At 34.6% G+C, this 16,582-nt stretch overlaps 1 protein-coding gene across 1 annotated transcript; it reads left to right on the forward strand.

The window, feature by feature from the left end:
* The first annotated feature begins 22 nt into the window (after positions 1 to 22).
* On the forward strand, positions 23 to 16,316 carry LOC120216826 (PHD finger protein EHD3-like). The gene is made up of 3 exons (XM_039214132.1): positions 23 to 46; positions 142 to 183; positions 15,409 to 16,316. The coding sequence occupies exons 1-3, from the start codon at positions 23 to 25 to the stop codon at positions 15,778 to 15,780; spliced, it is 438 nt and encodes a 145-aa protein (XP_039070063.1). The 3' UTR covers positions 15,781 to 16,316.
* The last annotated feature ends 266 nt before the right edge of the window (positions 16,317 to 16,582 follow it).

The raw sequence follows: 16,582 nt of genomic DNA on the forward strand, positions 1-16,582 counted from the left end.
TAGTGTACAAGTGAGTGAGTGAATGAACATACAATGTGCTACTCTAGTTATTTGAATTTTTATAGTTCGCTTAAAAATATTTTACATTGATAATGAGTATGTTGTAATGATTTATTGTGATCTTTTTCTTCAACCTTACAGTTTGGAAGTTCTGGTGGTGCTGTCGAAAAGGAGAAACATGAGGTAAGCATTCATGAATTAGCTTATTGTGTGCGTTGACATGCTTTGAATAGAAAAATGCATTACTAAATTCGAATTACAGCTACAGATGCATTCTAACTTATTATGTAGTTAGTGTCAAAAAAGGAAAGAACCATATTAGGTACTTTACGGATGAATTTGATATTCAGAGCTTGGATAAAGTTGTTTTAGGACAAAACTTTGGAATTTCCACTGCTCTTATGTTTGGATGGGTTTCAATGGACATCATGCACTGTACAGAATTTATGGGCTTGTCTTAGGATTCCCAAATATAGAAAACTTAATCTTTGTTATGGGACTTCCAACTTTTCAACGGGGCCTCTGTTACATTAGTTTTGTTTTTCAGATACTCTAATGGTGTGGGGAATTTAAGTAAACCTTAATATTTATGACAGGTTCGGTCCGGTTTCCTGATATTATCTTGTAGTAATATTCTGTTACGGTTTGCTATTTGAATTTAGTATTTGTTGAGCATTTTAATGGATATTTGAATTTAGCATCTGTTTGCACAGAATCTTGCTTTAAGCACAGTAGGAGGATTCTGACCTGAACTGTTATCTTTCTGTTTGTATTACTTGCAAAATCTGCATTATATGTTAAGAACCTGTTTTGAAGGCTGGGTTCATCCCTGAGAGAGATGCTGAATTTTTTTTTGATAAGATTTGAAGACCTTGTTAAAAACCCCCATCTTGATTAATGGAGCTTGTAGAGAAGCTTCTTAATCAGCAGAAGGAGGAAAAGAGTGTCTTAGGATTTCATTCAACATAAGTAGAATTACAACAGAATTCAAAACACATCAATAACCCTTACAAGAACCAGAAAACCAACACCCCTAACAAGAACCAAAAAACAAAATTAGGACCACAAACAACATATTAGTCAGCCTATACAGCCTTAGCTATGGCATCAGCCTCTAAGTTTGCTGTCCTTGCAACACATCTAACAACCCCCTCAAAAATTCTAAGTTTATCAACTATATCTCTAACAATAAAAGCATACACAGCTGGGCATGAATCAACATTCTTAATCCAGTCTACTGCTATCACTCTTTTATCACTCTTTAAAAAGAAGCAAAGAAAGATAAGCCCATTTGAATAGCTTTAAGTTCCATCAATGTAGGAGGACCCGATCCGGCAGACTCCTTAAAAGTTCCTATAAATGAACCAGAGTGATCTCTTAAAACACCTCTGAAGATATTCATTTTTTTCATTTTAATTTTATTTATATTATTATTATTATTATTATAATTATTATTATTATAATTATAATTATAATTATTATTAATATATATTATTTATTTATTAATATTACAAAACCCGGGGCCCAATAATCAGGCCTATATTACAAGCCCAAACCAAATGGAAACCCTAAAACATTTAGGGTTTCAGTTAGGGTTTTCTAACCCTAACCCCGTGTGCCGCCGCCTCAATGGTTTCCAGCCGCCTCAGCCAACGGTCCAGCTTCCAGCCGCCTCTGCTGCCAGTGCCACGCCTCCATCGAAGCCTCCAGAAGACCCAGATGGCCACCCACGTTGCTACTCTAGCAGTGAGTCACCACATAGTTCGGTGACTCACCGAAATCCACTCTTCGGACCGGTCCGATGGCCACACCGATGATGGCTATAAAGCCATCACCCCATCTGCGAGCAAAAACAGAGAGACAGAGAACAACAGGGAGAGACAGAGAACAACAGAGAGAAACGGAGACCATACAGGAGACCGAGAGAGATACAAGATACTAAAAAACTACCAACGATCTCAACAACAACACAGCAAAGAAACAGAAAAGAAAGAAAAGAAAAAGAAAGAAGAGAAACTTACTCTGTCATCGGAGAACCCCAATCGTCGCCGGATACAACAAAAACCGAAGGTACTTTTGTAGATTTGCTCCGATTAGGAGCTTTTTAAGGAAAAAGAGCACCGGAAACGCCCTTAGGACGGTCCGATCTATTAACGGTGTAAAATTAAAATTTTCCGGCCACCGGATGCGGTGGCCGGCGGTGACGGTCACGGCGGCAGACGGTTGCCGTCTGGTGACCGGCTTCCCTCCGATGAGGGAAGCTAGAGAGAAGGCAGAGAGAAATTTGTTCTCTCTCTGTTAGAGAGAGAACAGAAATAAGGAAATGAGAAGTTGGCCCGTAGGGCCAGCCGGCTTAGGGTATAAATACCCTCTCCCAAACGACGTCGTTTTGGGGAGGGTATTTCTGTAATTTCACAAAGGGTAAACCCCGTCCGAAGCCATTCCAACTTGTAATTTTTACATTCTAGTCACTAAATCGAGTTTATAATACTTTTAATTCAGATCTTTAATTTTAATTTCATTTATTTTAGTCCTTTATATTAAAATAATATATTTAGGATAAATAACAGATTTAATCCCTTAATTTTAATAAATAATATTTTAATCCCTAGTTTATATTTTTAATCTTATATTCGAATTTTAAATAATTTTATTTTAGTCACTAAATAAATAAAATAAAGAAATAGCATGTTTAATCCCTATAATTTTGATTAATTATGAATTAGGTTTTTAATTTTACTTTTACTATAATTTAGTCATTTATTTTAAATGTTTTCATTTATTTTATTGCTTTTAAATATATCGTTCTAATTGTATTTTTATTGTTTTAATTTTACTTGTTTATATTTTTAAATATTTTTATTCATAAATATATATATAATAAATAATAATTTATTTTTAAATAAATTATTTTAATATTTATTTTTCAATATCGAAGAAAAGGACAGTCTTAATACAACTGGATGTCTTATTCTGGTATTTTAAAATTTAAAAATTATAAAAAATATTATTTAATTTAAATTAATATTTATCAATATCAAAGAAAAGAGCTGTCTTAAGGCACCTAGAAGTTCTTTTCCGATATTTTTAAATATTTTTTATAATTTTGAAATAATAGGATTATAAATTAAATATATTTTGAATTTTTAATAATAGAGACAATTTATAATTAAAAAGTACCAATATTGGGCGTTGTAGGGGTGCTAATCCTTCCCTAAATGTAACCGACCACGAATCACTTTTTATTATTAAAAAGAACGAATTTTTGGTTAAAACGCAGATCAGTTTATCTTTTAATTGATGTTTTCTTAAAAACTCTTTTAAAAGATATTTTTTAGGTATTCGACATACCTGACCCAAAAGGCCGATGGCGACTCTCAAATTATTTTCAAAACCATTTATTCACATCACTTTTCCCGCCAAATAAATATTTCGTGCCCGAACGAAAACCGGTTACGACAGATTGGCGACTCTGTTGGGGATCGGTCAATCTTTTAAAATCAATTATAAATTGTCTCTATTAATTATAAATTAAAAATTCATATATTTAATTTTTAATTCTTTCTTTTCAAAATTTTTATATATACTTATTATTTTCATAGTATTTATATATTTTCTTATTAATATTTCATTTTATTTGCAAATATTTTATTTCATTATTTATTTTTTCTGTTAGAGGTTTGAACATTTCTCCTCACACACAACACTTGCATTGCATAACATAAAGCTCTATAATTGAGTTTGTCCCTTTTAAGTGGGAGTGAAAGCGACGTCTTCGTGAGAATTTATTCTCCGTGTAAGACTTAGCAAGTAACTTTCAGGGTTCATATGCTCTATGTCTTTGTGAGAATTTATTCTCCGTGTCAGGTATAGAGAAATGTATCCCCTCGAATTGAACTCGATCCGCTTAAGTCTGTAATGGACTAGGATTGAGGGTTGACAGCCCAAGGGGGCATCAACAAGGACAGTTCGAGTATCTTTATTCTTAGATCTGAAACCTTGCATATAATAAACCCTAGCACTTCACCTGATCTAAGACAGTATTGAACCTCTGTCCGTAAGTGTACACAAAGGAGAAATAAGTTCTAGCTTTTAATTTATTCATTATTTTTTTTCTAAATAAATGCCTGCGAACTAGAAATCATACAGTTAGGTTAATTTTTCCAAACAAAGCATGGAACTAGAAAGCATGAGGTTAGGATTTATACTTTGATAAATAGGATCTTTTCTTTCCATTAATTGGTACTAACCAATTTTTTTTTCACTTCTCATTTTTTTCCATACATATTGTTTGCTCTAAACTTGTTTATATTTGATTTCTTTTGTTTGCATTACATGATCATGGCATAACCAAAAGGTGTTTACTGGAAAGACTGTTCATCATATTGGAAAGAAATCGTAAATGGACAAAAAGTTTTATGATCAAACAAAATATGATGCGGCCAAAGAAAGACATCCTGAGGAAACTCCGAGGATAGAAGCAAGCAAAGCACACAGAGATCCTGTTATATTAATACCAAAAGTATTACACAAAGATCCTACCAGATTGATACCAAAAGCAGTCTATGGTAAGAGCATCAATCAGGGCATTCAGATTAGTTGAGGTTTTTATGAAGCTCAAGCATGTTATTTGAAGGACTTGAACGACCAAAACGAGAAATTGAGCACAGAAATGAAAACCATGCATGAAGATTTTCAGAAGATCAGTCAAACCTTTCAAAATGCTGGCCTAGGAAGTACCCCAGAAGAATGGATAACAAGGGTCACCAAGCTGAAAAAGAACTGCAACATATATGAAGATCTTGTTCAAGAACTTCTTGGACAGAAAAGATCTCTTACAAGGGAAAATGAGCAACTCCGAGAAGTGACACAGAAAATGAAAGAGAATGTCATGGAAGAGGTTGTAGTCCAGACAAGCAATATGTCCCTTAAGTTGATAGACTAATTTGGCTTTGGAGAAGTTAGGAATGAAATATATCCCTATATGTAAAGTTTTGTTTGATGTACCGAAACTTTTGCGTTCAATGAAATCTGTTCTAAGATGATCACTCTTGAGTAACACCTTTTCATACATGCATTTGTATTTTGCATTTGTACATTTTTACGTTTGTATTTACATTTACATTTTTAAATTTACATCATGCATTAAAACATATTTGATTAAATAATAATGTTTATTTATTTTCAATATCAAAGAAAAGTGCAGTCTTAAAATAACTTGATGTCCTATTCTGGTATTTTAAATAATTTACATTTACAATTTTACATTTGCATATTTACATTTGGCATCTTTGCATTTGTATTGCACAATTTGTATTCTTGTTATTACATTCACATATTTACATTTGCATTTGGCATCTTTGCATTTTTATGTCATAATACATTAAAACATTCATTCATTAAAATAAGGATTTCAAACGAAGTGATCTTGGTTTTTCCTTGAAGAAAAAACGCTCAGCACGACACAAGAAAAATGTCTAAAGAAACTAAAGATAGGCTAGCCAAATTTGAGATAAAGCAGAAAGAAATACAAGAGGAATTGAGGAGCAAGTTGGCACAAATCGAAGCTAATTCTCATATCGATCTACTGAACAATATGAAAAATGATTGATAAGCATTTGACTGCTGGAAAGAGTCTTGTTGAAAACCCCACAAATTCTTTGGGTGTTACACCTGTTCATATTCCTGAGTTCACCTCTGTACCCCAGGAAATTCAATCACCGATTTACTTCGCTGTTAAGAACTCACCATATCAAGCTGGAGCATCGTTCCCCACTGATTGTCCTACTACTTCTGAGTTGAAGCCTGATGAATTTTGTATTAGTAATAAGGTCCTTGACCTAAACAAATTAGTTGAGAAGGAAAAATTCACTCAACAACTGGAAAATATAGAAGAGGTGATAAAATCTATAGAGACAGTTGAGTCATTTTATGGGTTTGATGCCAAAGAACTAAGTTTGGTCCCTGGCCTGGTTATTCCACCAAAGTTCAAGGTTCCAGATTTTGAGAAGTATAATGGGACCACATTCCCTTTATATCATATCACTATGTATTGTCGTCGTATGGCTGGCTATGTTGAGAATGAAAAGTTGTTGATCCACTGTTTCCAAGACAGTTTATCTGGGTCTGCATCTAGATGGTATAATCAGCTAAAACGTACTCAAATACGTTCTTAGAGGGATTTAGCTCAAGTTTTTTTGGGTCAATACAAGCACATGACTGATATGGCCCCTGATCGAACAATGTTGCAAAGCATGAATATGAAGTGCAATGAAAGCTTTCGACAATATTCACAACGATGGAAAGACGTTGCTTCTCAAGTACATCCACCATTGACTGAAAAAGAGTTCACTACTTTGTTCATCAGCACATTAAAATTTCCTTATGTTAATCACATGATAGGGGTTGTCCCTAATAATTTCTCTAACATCATCATAAGTGGAGAAATCATCGAAATGACTATCAAGAATGGCAAGATAAGAGGCTCTGATAATACTAAAGTCAAGAAAGAAGCTGGGGTTAATACAATGAGGTCTTATTCAGTTAAACATGGTGCCAAACCTTATAGAGTGATTAAGAAGAAAAAGAATGTGCAGGGATTTCAATTTCCTCCCTTCCACTGTTCGAGTGAAAAATTGCATCCAAAAATGCTCTCAGCCAGATCAATTACTCCACAACTTGATCAATCACAATGGCCTCCAAATGAGAATTGGACCTATATGGAAGTTCCTTGGATAAATCAGACTAGAATTCCAAATTGTTCAGCTAAGGTTCCTGGTAACCTTAAGGGAAATTTCCAAGACCCTTTAGAGCAAGCAATTCAAAAATGCAAGATAAAAGAAGGGGTTAAGGTTCAATGTTCAGAAACCATTGTTGCAACAGAAACTAATATAACCAAATCCTACGAAGAATATCAGGCACAAGAAAATGGGAAAAGAAATCAAAAGGCTCCCATGGATGTAATTCGAGATTGGCCTATAGGTCTAAGAAAGAATGAGGCAGATATAACCCAGAAGACACCTCAGATACCTATATCAGATTTTCCGAAAACCAGTAAGGCAAGGGGAAACTTAAGGAGTCTGGATAATACTACCCCAGTTATAGCTGAAATGAGCATTCAGAACCCCCTCAATAACATGAGAGCATTCATTCGTTCAGAACGATCAAAGAAAGTGATAGCCCGCGAGCAAGAAAAACTCTAAGGGTATTTCAAGAATCTATCTCAGACATGTACCCTCATTTTGTTAAAGGTCAATACATTACACCAAGATTGGTGAAGGTGTCACCAAGGCCTTATGCTCATTGCTATGATCAAAATAGCTTCTGTAATTTTCACTTGGGAGTATCTGGACATTCAATAGGGAATTGTTGGTCACTGTTAAAAGAAATTGAGACACTCGTTGACAAGGGAGTCTTGACACAAGAAATGATCAAGAAATGGGGGGCAAATAAGGATAAAAATCCTGGGCTAAGTACACACCCAACATTAGATGAGTAATGATGCATAAATAAGTGGAAGTGTTATCTACCACTGTAGTACTTTCTATTTTCAGCATCTTGTTTGAATATGTTTTTTGTTCCTTTCTCTGCCTTTTGTGTAATAAATAAATATGTGTTTCTTTTATGGTTATGAGCAAGGAGTCAAATTTTAATCTTGAGATTATTGAGTATCAAGTAGATTAAATATTCTTTTAATTTTTCAAGAGTTATAGATCTATTGGCAAGTGGTAAAATTATATCTTCAATATCCCATCCAATGCCAATTACTCAAACCAAATCCTGACACTACAAAGATTCTGAAGAAATGTCTCCACCTATTTTTACACCTACTCCAGATGTTTACCTTCTCGGGTAGAGTCGATTGATTGATGATACTACCTTCCACCATATACATGACTTTATAAGTCACACATTTATCCTTCCAAATACAAAACCATCCAAGCAAAAAAACCTCAAAAGAACCAAACTTTCAATTATCTGTGAATCTTACTGCAAGAAGAGACGAGATGAAACATCATGGACCAACTTATTGAAGATGATTTCGAGTGATTGGGGCATACTTAAAGAAGAAGGGGAAAGTGATTGATTGAAATAAATATATCATGCATTAATTACATTTTTTTCATGTAAATAAAGTTAATCTTGAATATTCATCCCCCTGTGGATACCTCTTTTTACAAAGGTTTCTGTGTATGAGATGATGAACGGCATTGTTTCATTTATCCTTTAATATATATAGATATATATATATATATCCTTTGTTGTCCCCATTTGAGCCTGAATAATGTTTCTTCTAATTCAACCCTAACCAAGGATCACCCTCTACATTGGGGGGGCAAGGTAAAGGATATTGGCTCACAAGAATAAAGATTGTCAATACAGTTTTATTATGAAGACAAGTTTCCATGAAGTCATGAAAGTTTTAAACTACAAAGTATGTCAAATACAGAGTGCTTGAAGATCAATCCAATCAAGAATAATGGAAAACCTCCAAAATGCAAAAGGAAAAGGAGGTGCTCAAAGCAATTGAAGTATTATACTCATCCAACAAAGAAAGAAGAAAAAAGAAGAAAAAGGAAAATTGAATCAAGATGGGTGACTTATTGAGCCTCAAGTTACAAGGTTGATCAAGTACGAACAAGAAGATCAAGAAATGCTGAAGATATGAGAAATTGGAAATGAATCCAAAATTTGGCAGTCTAGAGGGATCCAAATGATGGAAAAATCCCCAACAAAGCAGATCCAAGTTAAGCAAGGCAAGATTGATGGCATCAGAATGAATTGATCCTTGGTTTGATTTCCCTTAAACACTTATTTGGGCCTTTTTATCCCTTTCTTTCGTAACCATAAGCCATGGCCTACGTTACGTACCCGAAAAGTCCATTCTAATCATACATGGATTTCTAAGTAAAATAGGATATCTTTAGAATTCATTCCGCCTCCCAAGATTGATTTTTATTTGTAAAAATTGGTTTTTAAAATCTTTAATGCATGATATGAAAAATGATAAAAGGTGGGTTCAAGATATAAATTTTTAAATAACATCTTAGAACCAAAGGAGGATTCGAGTTGAAAACCTGAAAAGGCGGCTCGAATAATGAATGGTGCAACAATGACATAAGAGACGATCTTAAATGAAGCACCACACATCCCAAAAGACGTTCCTGAGATTCTGGAATCAAGAAGTATCTCTACAAGATGAGCATAACAACCATTTCTTCAAGTTAGTGGAAGCCCGAAGCGACATACTGAACCAACTTGAAAGAACCTACTTTACCAGAATCCACCTACACCTTAAATCAATCAATAGTTTTGACACTTGCCATAGGGCTATCATTTTTGAATGATTTAAAAATGTAGTTGATTTATTTGATATTCATTAAATTCATTGTTTATGATTATATTGTGAACCTGAAAGGGATAATACTTTACAAAATTCTTTCATTCTTAAATAAAGAAATGAGAAAAAAACATTTTCAAACATGACAGTCTCAAATGAGGAAGGTCCTTGAAACAACTGTTGCTTATTCTACCTATGTTGTAGAAAAAGAATGAACGAGGCCAGAATAATGAAGCACTTCACATTTTTAAAGGCAAGTGGTCCAAGAAGCCAGAAAGTATGGAGAATTGAACTTGTGACACTCTCCTATGACATTATTAGTAGCTCATCAAGAAAGATTATAGTTTATCCCATGCTGAGGACGATAAGCATCACCAGACAAATTATTTTCCCCAGCCATCAATTCATGTTCTCTAGAAGATTATATCATAGAACCATGAACAAGTCACTACCTGCACTCTGGTTATACCGTGATGCTGGCTCAAGTCTTGATATATCATTGCTGCTTCTTTTATGCCGGTCAATTTCTTTGTCAAGATAATATCCATTATGTCCTTCAGAAGATTGCTGAATTTGAACTTGAGGACTTATGGCACAGAATAAGACATTGGAACAGAATCTACCCTTATAGGCCTTTTATATAGGGTAACATTGGTTACAGGATTCCAAAAAGTTGAAGATGACCAGTTTTACTGTCAACTAAACGTTTCATGATTCGAAAAGAGTGGAATATATTGGAGCAGCAGAAGAGACATCTGTCGTAGAAGTCATTGCAAGAAAATGCATTAACAAAAATCTTCTATTTCATCCTGATGATGTTTATTTCTTCCAGTAAGGTTGTTACGCTGGATGCCATCGACAACAAGGTCGAATCCACCAAATCTACTCATCAATTGCTCTAATCGATCATCATTCAGTTCTTGCACATCTGTTTTCAAAGGTATGCCAAGACAGTAGAAGGCGACATCTGCATCATTGATCCCAGAAAAAAGAGACAGGACATTGATATCACCAGAGAACATGTCTCTAGCAGCTCCTTATGTATGGTTTTTAGGGAAACATAGAAGCATTTCTACCTCATCAGGTTCAAGTGGAACAACTTTATTTCTTTCAAGCCATACCAGATTCCATTTTCGGCACTCATCAAGAACATACTTCTGGACACTCGAAGGTAGCTCATCGTCATAAGCTTCAAGAGCCTTACAGATCCTTTCTGTCAATCTGGAACTTCTTGTACATGTTTGTAAGAAGTTCAACTTTGTTCTTGGATCCCAGGAAGACTATCATTTCTTTGTCAATGGAAAAATATCATGTATAGTGCATGGAGAAAACAAGATAAGAGGAAATCTGTTCTCAATTGGCAGATTATGAATATAGCCTATTTTCAGTGTAACAGCATGAAAATGCTTCGAATCTACAAATTCTGGCTATACATCGAATAAGTACTGTGATATTCCAGTCCAAACATTAACTGGAGCAAGTGCCACGTTCTCATAGTAGAAATAAGGAGACCCAATAGCATCTTCTCGAAGTGTTCTTTGAGTTATCTGATCTGGTTTGGTATGAACCACAGAACCAATCATTGAATTTGGAAGATGAATGTGCTCATAGCATCTTCTGGAAGTGTTCTTTGAGTTATCTGATCTGGTTTGGTAAAACCAGTTATTGAATTTGAAAGAGGAATGTGCTCATAGCATCTTCTGGAAGTGTTCTTTGAGTTATCTGATTTGGTTTGATATAAAACCCAGAAACAATCATTGGAATTAAAAGATGAATTGCATGATCGTCTTCATTAAGAAATTTCTTTTCAAGCTTCTTTTGCTTATTCCTTTCCCAAAAATCATAGCCCAGGTTTCGCCTTTTCTTGTAATTGGGATCATTGCATAATGGCTTCCCATCTTTTACCGGAAGAAATGTGTCAGTAACCTTAGCCATTTGAGCAGCACATATAAAATTTGCCAATTCTGCAATTGATGAATCTAGACCCCATCTCTACATGGCTATTGAAGCTTCAGCCTTTGAGAATCCCATTTTTGTCAAGTATAACAGTTTATTCTCCTCATCAGAATCAGAATTCAAGATTTCTTGGTATTAAAAGAACTATCGATATCTGTGAAATCATCTTGAAAGGACATTTCATAATCAGATGAGTTGTTATCAGAATCAACATGTCGCATGAAGGCAAGCTTTTCAAGAGCCTATACTATTGAGTTTTATTCTCAAGAGGTTTTGTGACATTATATCTACCTCTACATTTGTCAAAGAGGATAGATTCTCTGATTTGAAGAAGAAAGATTTATTGGGTCTCTACAACTGAAGAAATACTCAGTTCACCAATCTGAAATCAAATAACTTAACAATCATGCATCATATTTAGGCATTTGCAAAAATAGGTGCATTTTCATTCATTCTCATCCATGTTGAATTTTGACAGGTTTTTCAAAGATTTTAGCAAAAAAAAAGCTCAAATCTATCACTTGATAGATTAGCTTTTCCAGTTCGAGTTCATAATGAGAAGAACTCATCTGAAGAAGGATGAAGAAGTTCATAATGAGAAGAATTTGTTCAACCTTTTGCTCAAATCTATCACTTGATAGATTAGCTTTTCCAGTTCGAGTTCATAATGAGAAGAACTCATCTGAAGAAGGAAGAAGAAATTCATAATGAGAAGAATTTATTCAACCTTTTGCCCAAATCCATCACTTGATGGATCAGCTTTTTTAGGTAGAGTTCCTAATGAGAAGAACTCGTCATCTGAAGAAGGATGAAGAAGTTCATAATGAGAAGAATTTGTTCAACCTTTTGCTCAAATCTATCACTTGATAGATTAGCTTTTCCAGTTCGAGTTCATAATGAGAAGAACTCATCTGAAGAAGGAAGAAGAAGTTCATAATGAGAAGAATTTATTCAACCTTTTGCCCAAATCCATCACTTGATGGATCAGCTTTTTTAGGTAGAGTTCCTAATGAGAAGAACTCGTCATCTGAAGAAGGAAAAAGAAGTTCATAATGAGAAGAATTTATTCAATCTTTTGCTCAAATACATCACTTGATGGATCCGCTTTTCCAGAGAAAATTCATAATGAGAAGAACTCATCTGAAGAAGGAAGAAGAAGTTCATAATGAGAAGAACTTGTTCAACTTTTTGTTTGAATTCATCATTTGATGGATCAACATTGCTAGGTAGAGTTCCTAATGAGAAGAACTCGTCATCTGAAGAAGGAAGAAGAAGTTCATAATGAGAAGAACTTGTTCAACTTTTTGTTTGAATTCATCATTTGATGGATCAACATTGCTAGGTAGAGTTCCTAATGAGAAGAACTCGTCATCTGAAGAAGGAAGAAGAAGTTCATAATGAGAAGAATTTGTTCAACCTTTTGTTCAAATCCATCACTTGATGGATCAGCTTTTCCAGATAAAGTTCATAATGAGAAGAACTAATCTGAAAAAGAAGAAGTTCACCATGAAAAGAGCTTGTTCAACCTTTTGAATGACTCTATCACAGAAGGAAATAGGTCAACATCATCCCCAGCGGAAAGTTCATAATGAGAAGAACTCATCTGAAGAAATAGAAGAACTTATTCAACATCTCCATACTAATCAAGTGAAATCAAATGAAAAAAACTTATTATCTTTTCGTCTTTGCTCTATTCTTATTAAGAATAAGCAAAGAGGGGCAGCTGAAGATATTCATTTTTTTCATTTTAATTTTATTTATATTATTATTATTATTATTATTATTATTATAATAATAATTATTATTATTATAATTATTATTATTATTAATATATATTATTTATTTATTAATATTACAAAACCCGGGGCCCAATAATCAGGCCCATATTACAAGCCCAAACCAAATGGAAACCCTAAAATATTTAGGGTTTCAGTTAGGGTTTTCTAACCCTAACCCCGTGTGCCGCCGCCTCAATGGTTTCCAGCTGCCTCAGCCAACGGTCCAGCTTCCAGCCGCCTCTGCTGCCAGTGCCACGCCTCCATCGAAGCCTCCAGAAGACCCAGATGGCCACCCACGTTGCTACTCTAGCAGTGAGTCACCACATAGTTCGGTGACTCACCGAAATCCGCTCTTCAGACCGGTCCGATGGCCACACCGATGATGGCTATAAAGCCATCACCCCATCTGCGAGCAAAAACAGAGAGACAGAGAACAACAGGGAGAGACAGAGAACAACAGAGAGAAACGGAGACCATACAGGAGACCGAGAGAGATACAAGATACTAAAAAACTACCAACGATCTCAACAACAACACAGCAAAGAAACAGAAAAGAAAGAAAAGAAAAAGAAAGAAGAGAAACTTACTCTGTCATCGGAGAACCCCAACCGTCGCCGGATACAACAAAAACCGAAGGTACTTTTGTAGATTTGCTCTGATTAGGAGCTTTTTAAGGAAAAAGAGCACCGGAAACGCCCTTAGGACGGTCCGATCTATTAACGGTGTAAAAATAAAATTTTCCGGCCACCGGATGAGGTGGCCGGCGGTGACGGTCACGGCGGCAGACAGTTGCCGTCTGGTGACCGGCTTCCCTCCGATGAGGGAAGCTAGAGAGAAGGCAGAGAGAAATTTGTTCTCTCTCTGTTAGAGAGAGAACAGAAATAAGGAAATGAGAAGCTGGCCCGTAGGGCCAGCCGGCTTAGGGTATAAATACCCTCTCCCAAACGACGTCGTTTTGGGAGGGTATTTCTGTAATTTCACAAAGGGTAAACCCCGTCCGAAGCCATTCCAACTTGTAATTTTTACATTCTAGTCACTAATCGAGTTTATAATACTTTTAATTCAGATCTTTAATTTTAATTTCATTTATTTTAGTCCTTTATATTAAAATAATATATTTAGGATAAATAACAGATTTAATCCCTTAATTTTAATAAATAATATTTTAATCCCTAGTTTATATTTTTAATCTTATATTCGAATTTTAAATAATTTTATTTTAGTCACTAAATAAATAAAATAAAGAAATAGCATGTTTAATCCCTATAATTTTGATTAATTATGAATTAGGTTTTTAATTTTACTTTTACTATAATTTAGTCATTTATTTTAAATGTTTTCATTTATTTTATTGCTTTTAAATATATCGTTCTAATTGTATTTTTATTGTTTTAATTTTACTTGTTTATATTTTTAAATATTTTTATTCATAAATATATATATAATAAATAATAATTTATTTTTAAATAAATTATTTTAATATTTATTTTTCAATATCGAAGAAAAGGACAGTCTTAATACAACTGGATGTCCTATTCTGGTATTTTAAAATTTAAAAATTATAAAAAATATTATTTAATTTAAATTAATATTTATCAATATCAAAGAAAAGAGCTGTCTTAAGGCACCTAGAAGTTCTTTTCCGATATTTTTAAATATTTTTTATAATTTTGAAATAATAGGATTATAAATTAAATATATTTTGAATTTTTAATAATAGAGACAATTTATAATTAAAAAGTACCAATATTGGGCGTTGTAAGGGTGCTAATCCTTCCCTAAATGTAACCGACCACGAATCCCTTTTTATTATTAAAAAGAACGAATTTTTGGTTAAAACGCAGATCAGTTTATCTTTTAATTGATGTTTTCTTAAAAACTCTTTTAAAAGATATTTTTTAGGTATTCGACCTACCTGACCCAAAAGGCCGATGGCGACTCTCAAATTATTTTCAAAACCATTTATTCACATCACTTTTCCCGCCAAATAAATATTTCGTGCCCGGACAAAAACCGGTTACGACAACCTCCAAGACCACTTTTCTTCCAATCACTGGTAGTGGCAGCATCTACATTCAATTTGATGAAGCCCATAGGAGGAGGGGACCAAGGGATTTTAGATAACATCAGGATATTGTAGGAACAGCAAGAATCCCCTAGGGAAGGATCCGAAATTATTGAATCCTTGGGAATTGTAATCTCCTTATGTTTAGCTAAAAACCAAGAAGCTAGTCTAAATCTTGCTAAGAAAAATAATTATGTCTGATCAAGCTTCCCCCTTAAAAAACAATATCATTTGAATAGAGATATGCTGAATTTGTTTGATGAAATCAGTTGTGTAATCAGGAATCAGAAACTCGTGCTAGGACGGAGCAAATTGAAGCTTGCGGTGTCTTTAACGTTTGCACTTGCAGTTACTGTGGGGAGAAAGCAGATGGGAAAGATTGTTCAGTATGTGATTCATGCGAGGAAATGTACCATGTTGCCTGTATTGAGCCTGCTCTGAAAGTGATTCCTCCTAAAAGTTGGTATTGTGACAGCTGCACTAGTAATGGAATGGGATCTCCACACGAGAATTGTGTGATATGTGACAGATTGAATGCCTCTCGGACTGTCAACAACGATGGTACTGATGAAAGTTGCACTGAAAATTTTGGAACATCTACTGAATTGGAAGAAAATTCAAACTGTAGTGTTGACTGTTGATAATGGGTTTCAGTTATCACCAGGGAGTAAAACCCATTGTGTTTGTAAAATTTGTTGAAGTGACGTTGAAAAAGGTGAGAAGGAGTTGTGAGCATCCCTACTGCCCAAATAAATATTATGTGAGGTGCCTGACAATGAAGCAGTTAAAAACATATTGTTCTCGCTGCTACTGCCCTTCTTGTCTGTGTACAATGGACAAAGATGATGATAAGATTGTTTTATGTGATGGCTGTGATGTCGCATACCACATTTATTGCATGAAACCACCGCAAACCTCAATCTCAAGCGGGAAATGGTTTTGCAGAAAATGTGATTATGAGATCCAGCTAATACAGAGGTAAAGAGCATATGAAAATAAGATGAAATTGAAGGGCATAGGAAGTAAAACGCCATATTATAATCTGGAATTGAGCTCAAATCAGAGAGAGAAAGAGAAGTCTGATAAAAATAGAGGTGGAATGGACATGCTGCTAGTACTCTACATTTTGAAGAGAAGCTGAATGCGTCTCGGATGGAGAGTTAAAAGGACCTTGTACTTGGAGGGCATAACATGATTCGTTTTTCCTTTGGATTTTTTCCCTATGGACAACTCAGAGTGACAACTTACTACATTTTTTCGGCTATGAGCAAGACACGATTTTGCAAGAATGTTAACTTCATGACATTTTACTGGCATTTGGATGGATAGCTATGAGCAAGACACGATTCTGAAGGCTGTATATTTCTGCTTGATCAATGGGGTCGCCAAACCGTTGGCACGGACAATAATCCACTAACAGTTATGGTTGAGTTAATGTTAGTT

Source organism: Hibiscus syriacus, unplaced genomic scaffold (genome assembly GCF_006381635.1).
Source record: "Hibiscus syriacus cultivar Baekdansim isolate YM2019G1 unplaced genomic scaffold, ASM638163v2 tig00110174_pilon, whole genome shotgun sequence".
NCBI lineage: Eukaryota > Viridiplantae > Streptophyta > Magnoliopsida > Malvales > Malvaceae > Hibiscus > Hibiscus syriacus.

Excerpts from the sequence above, each read along its gene's own strand:
- LOC120216826 (XM_039214132.1), top strand. The coding sequence starts at position 23 with ATGAACATACAATGTGCTACTCTA. Across the intron at positions 47-141 it reads ACATACAATGTGCTACTCTA|TTTGGAAGTTCTGGTGGTGC; the intron begins GTTATTTGAATT and ends TCAACCTTACAG. Across the intron at positions 184-15,408 it reads TCGAAAAGGAGAAACATGAG|TTGTGTAATCAGGAATCAGA; the intron begins GTAAGCATTCAT and ends TGATGAAATCAG.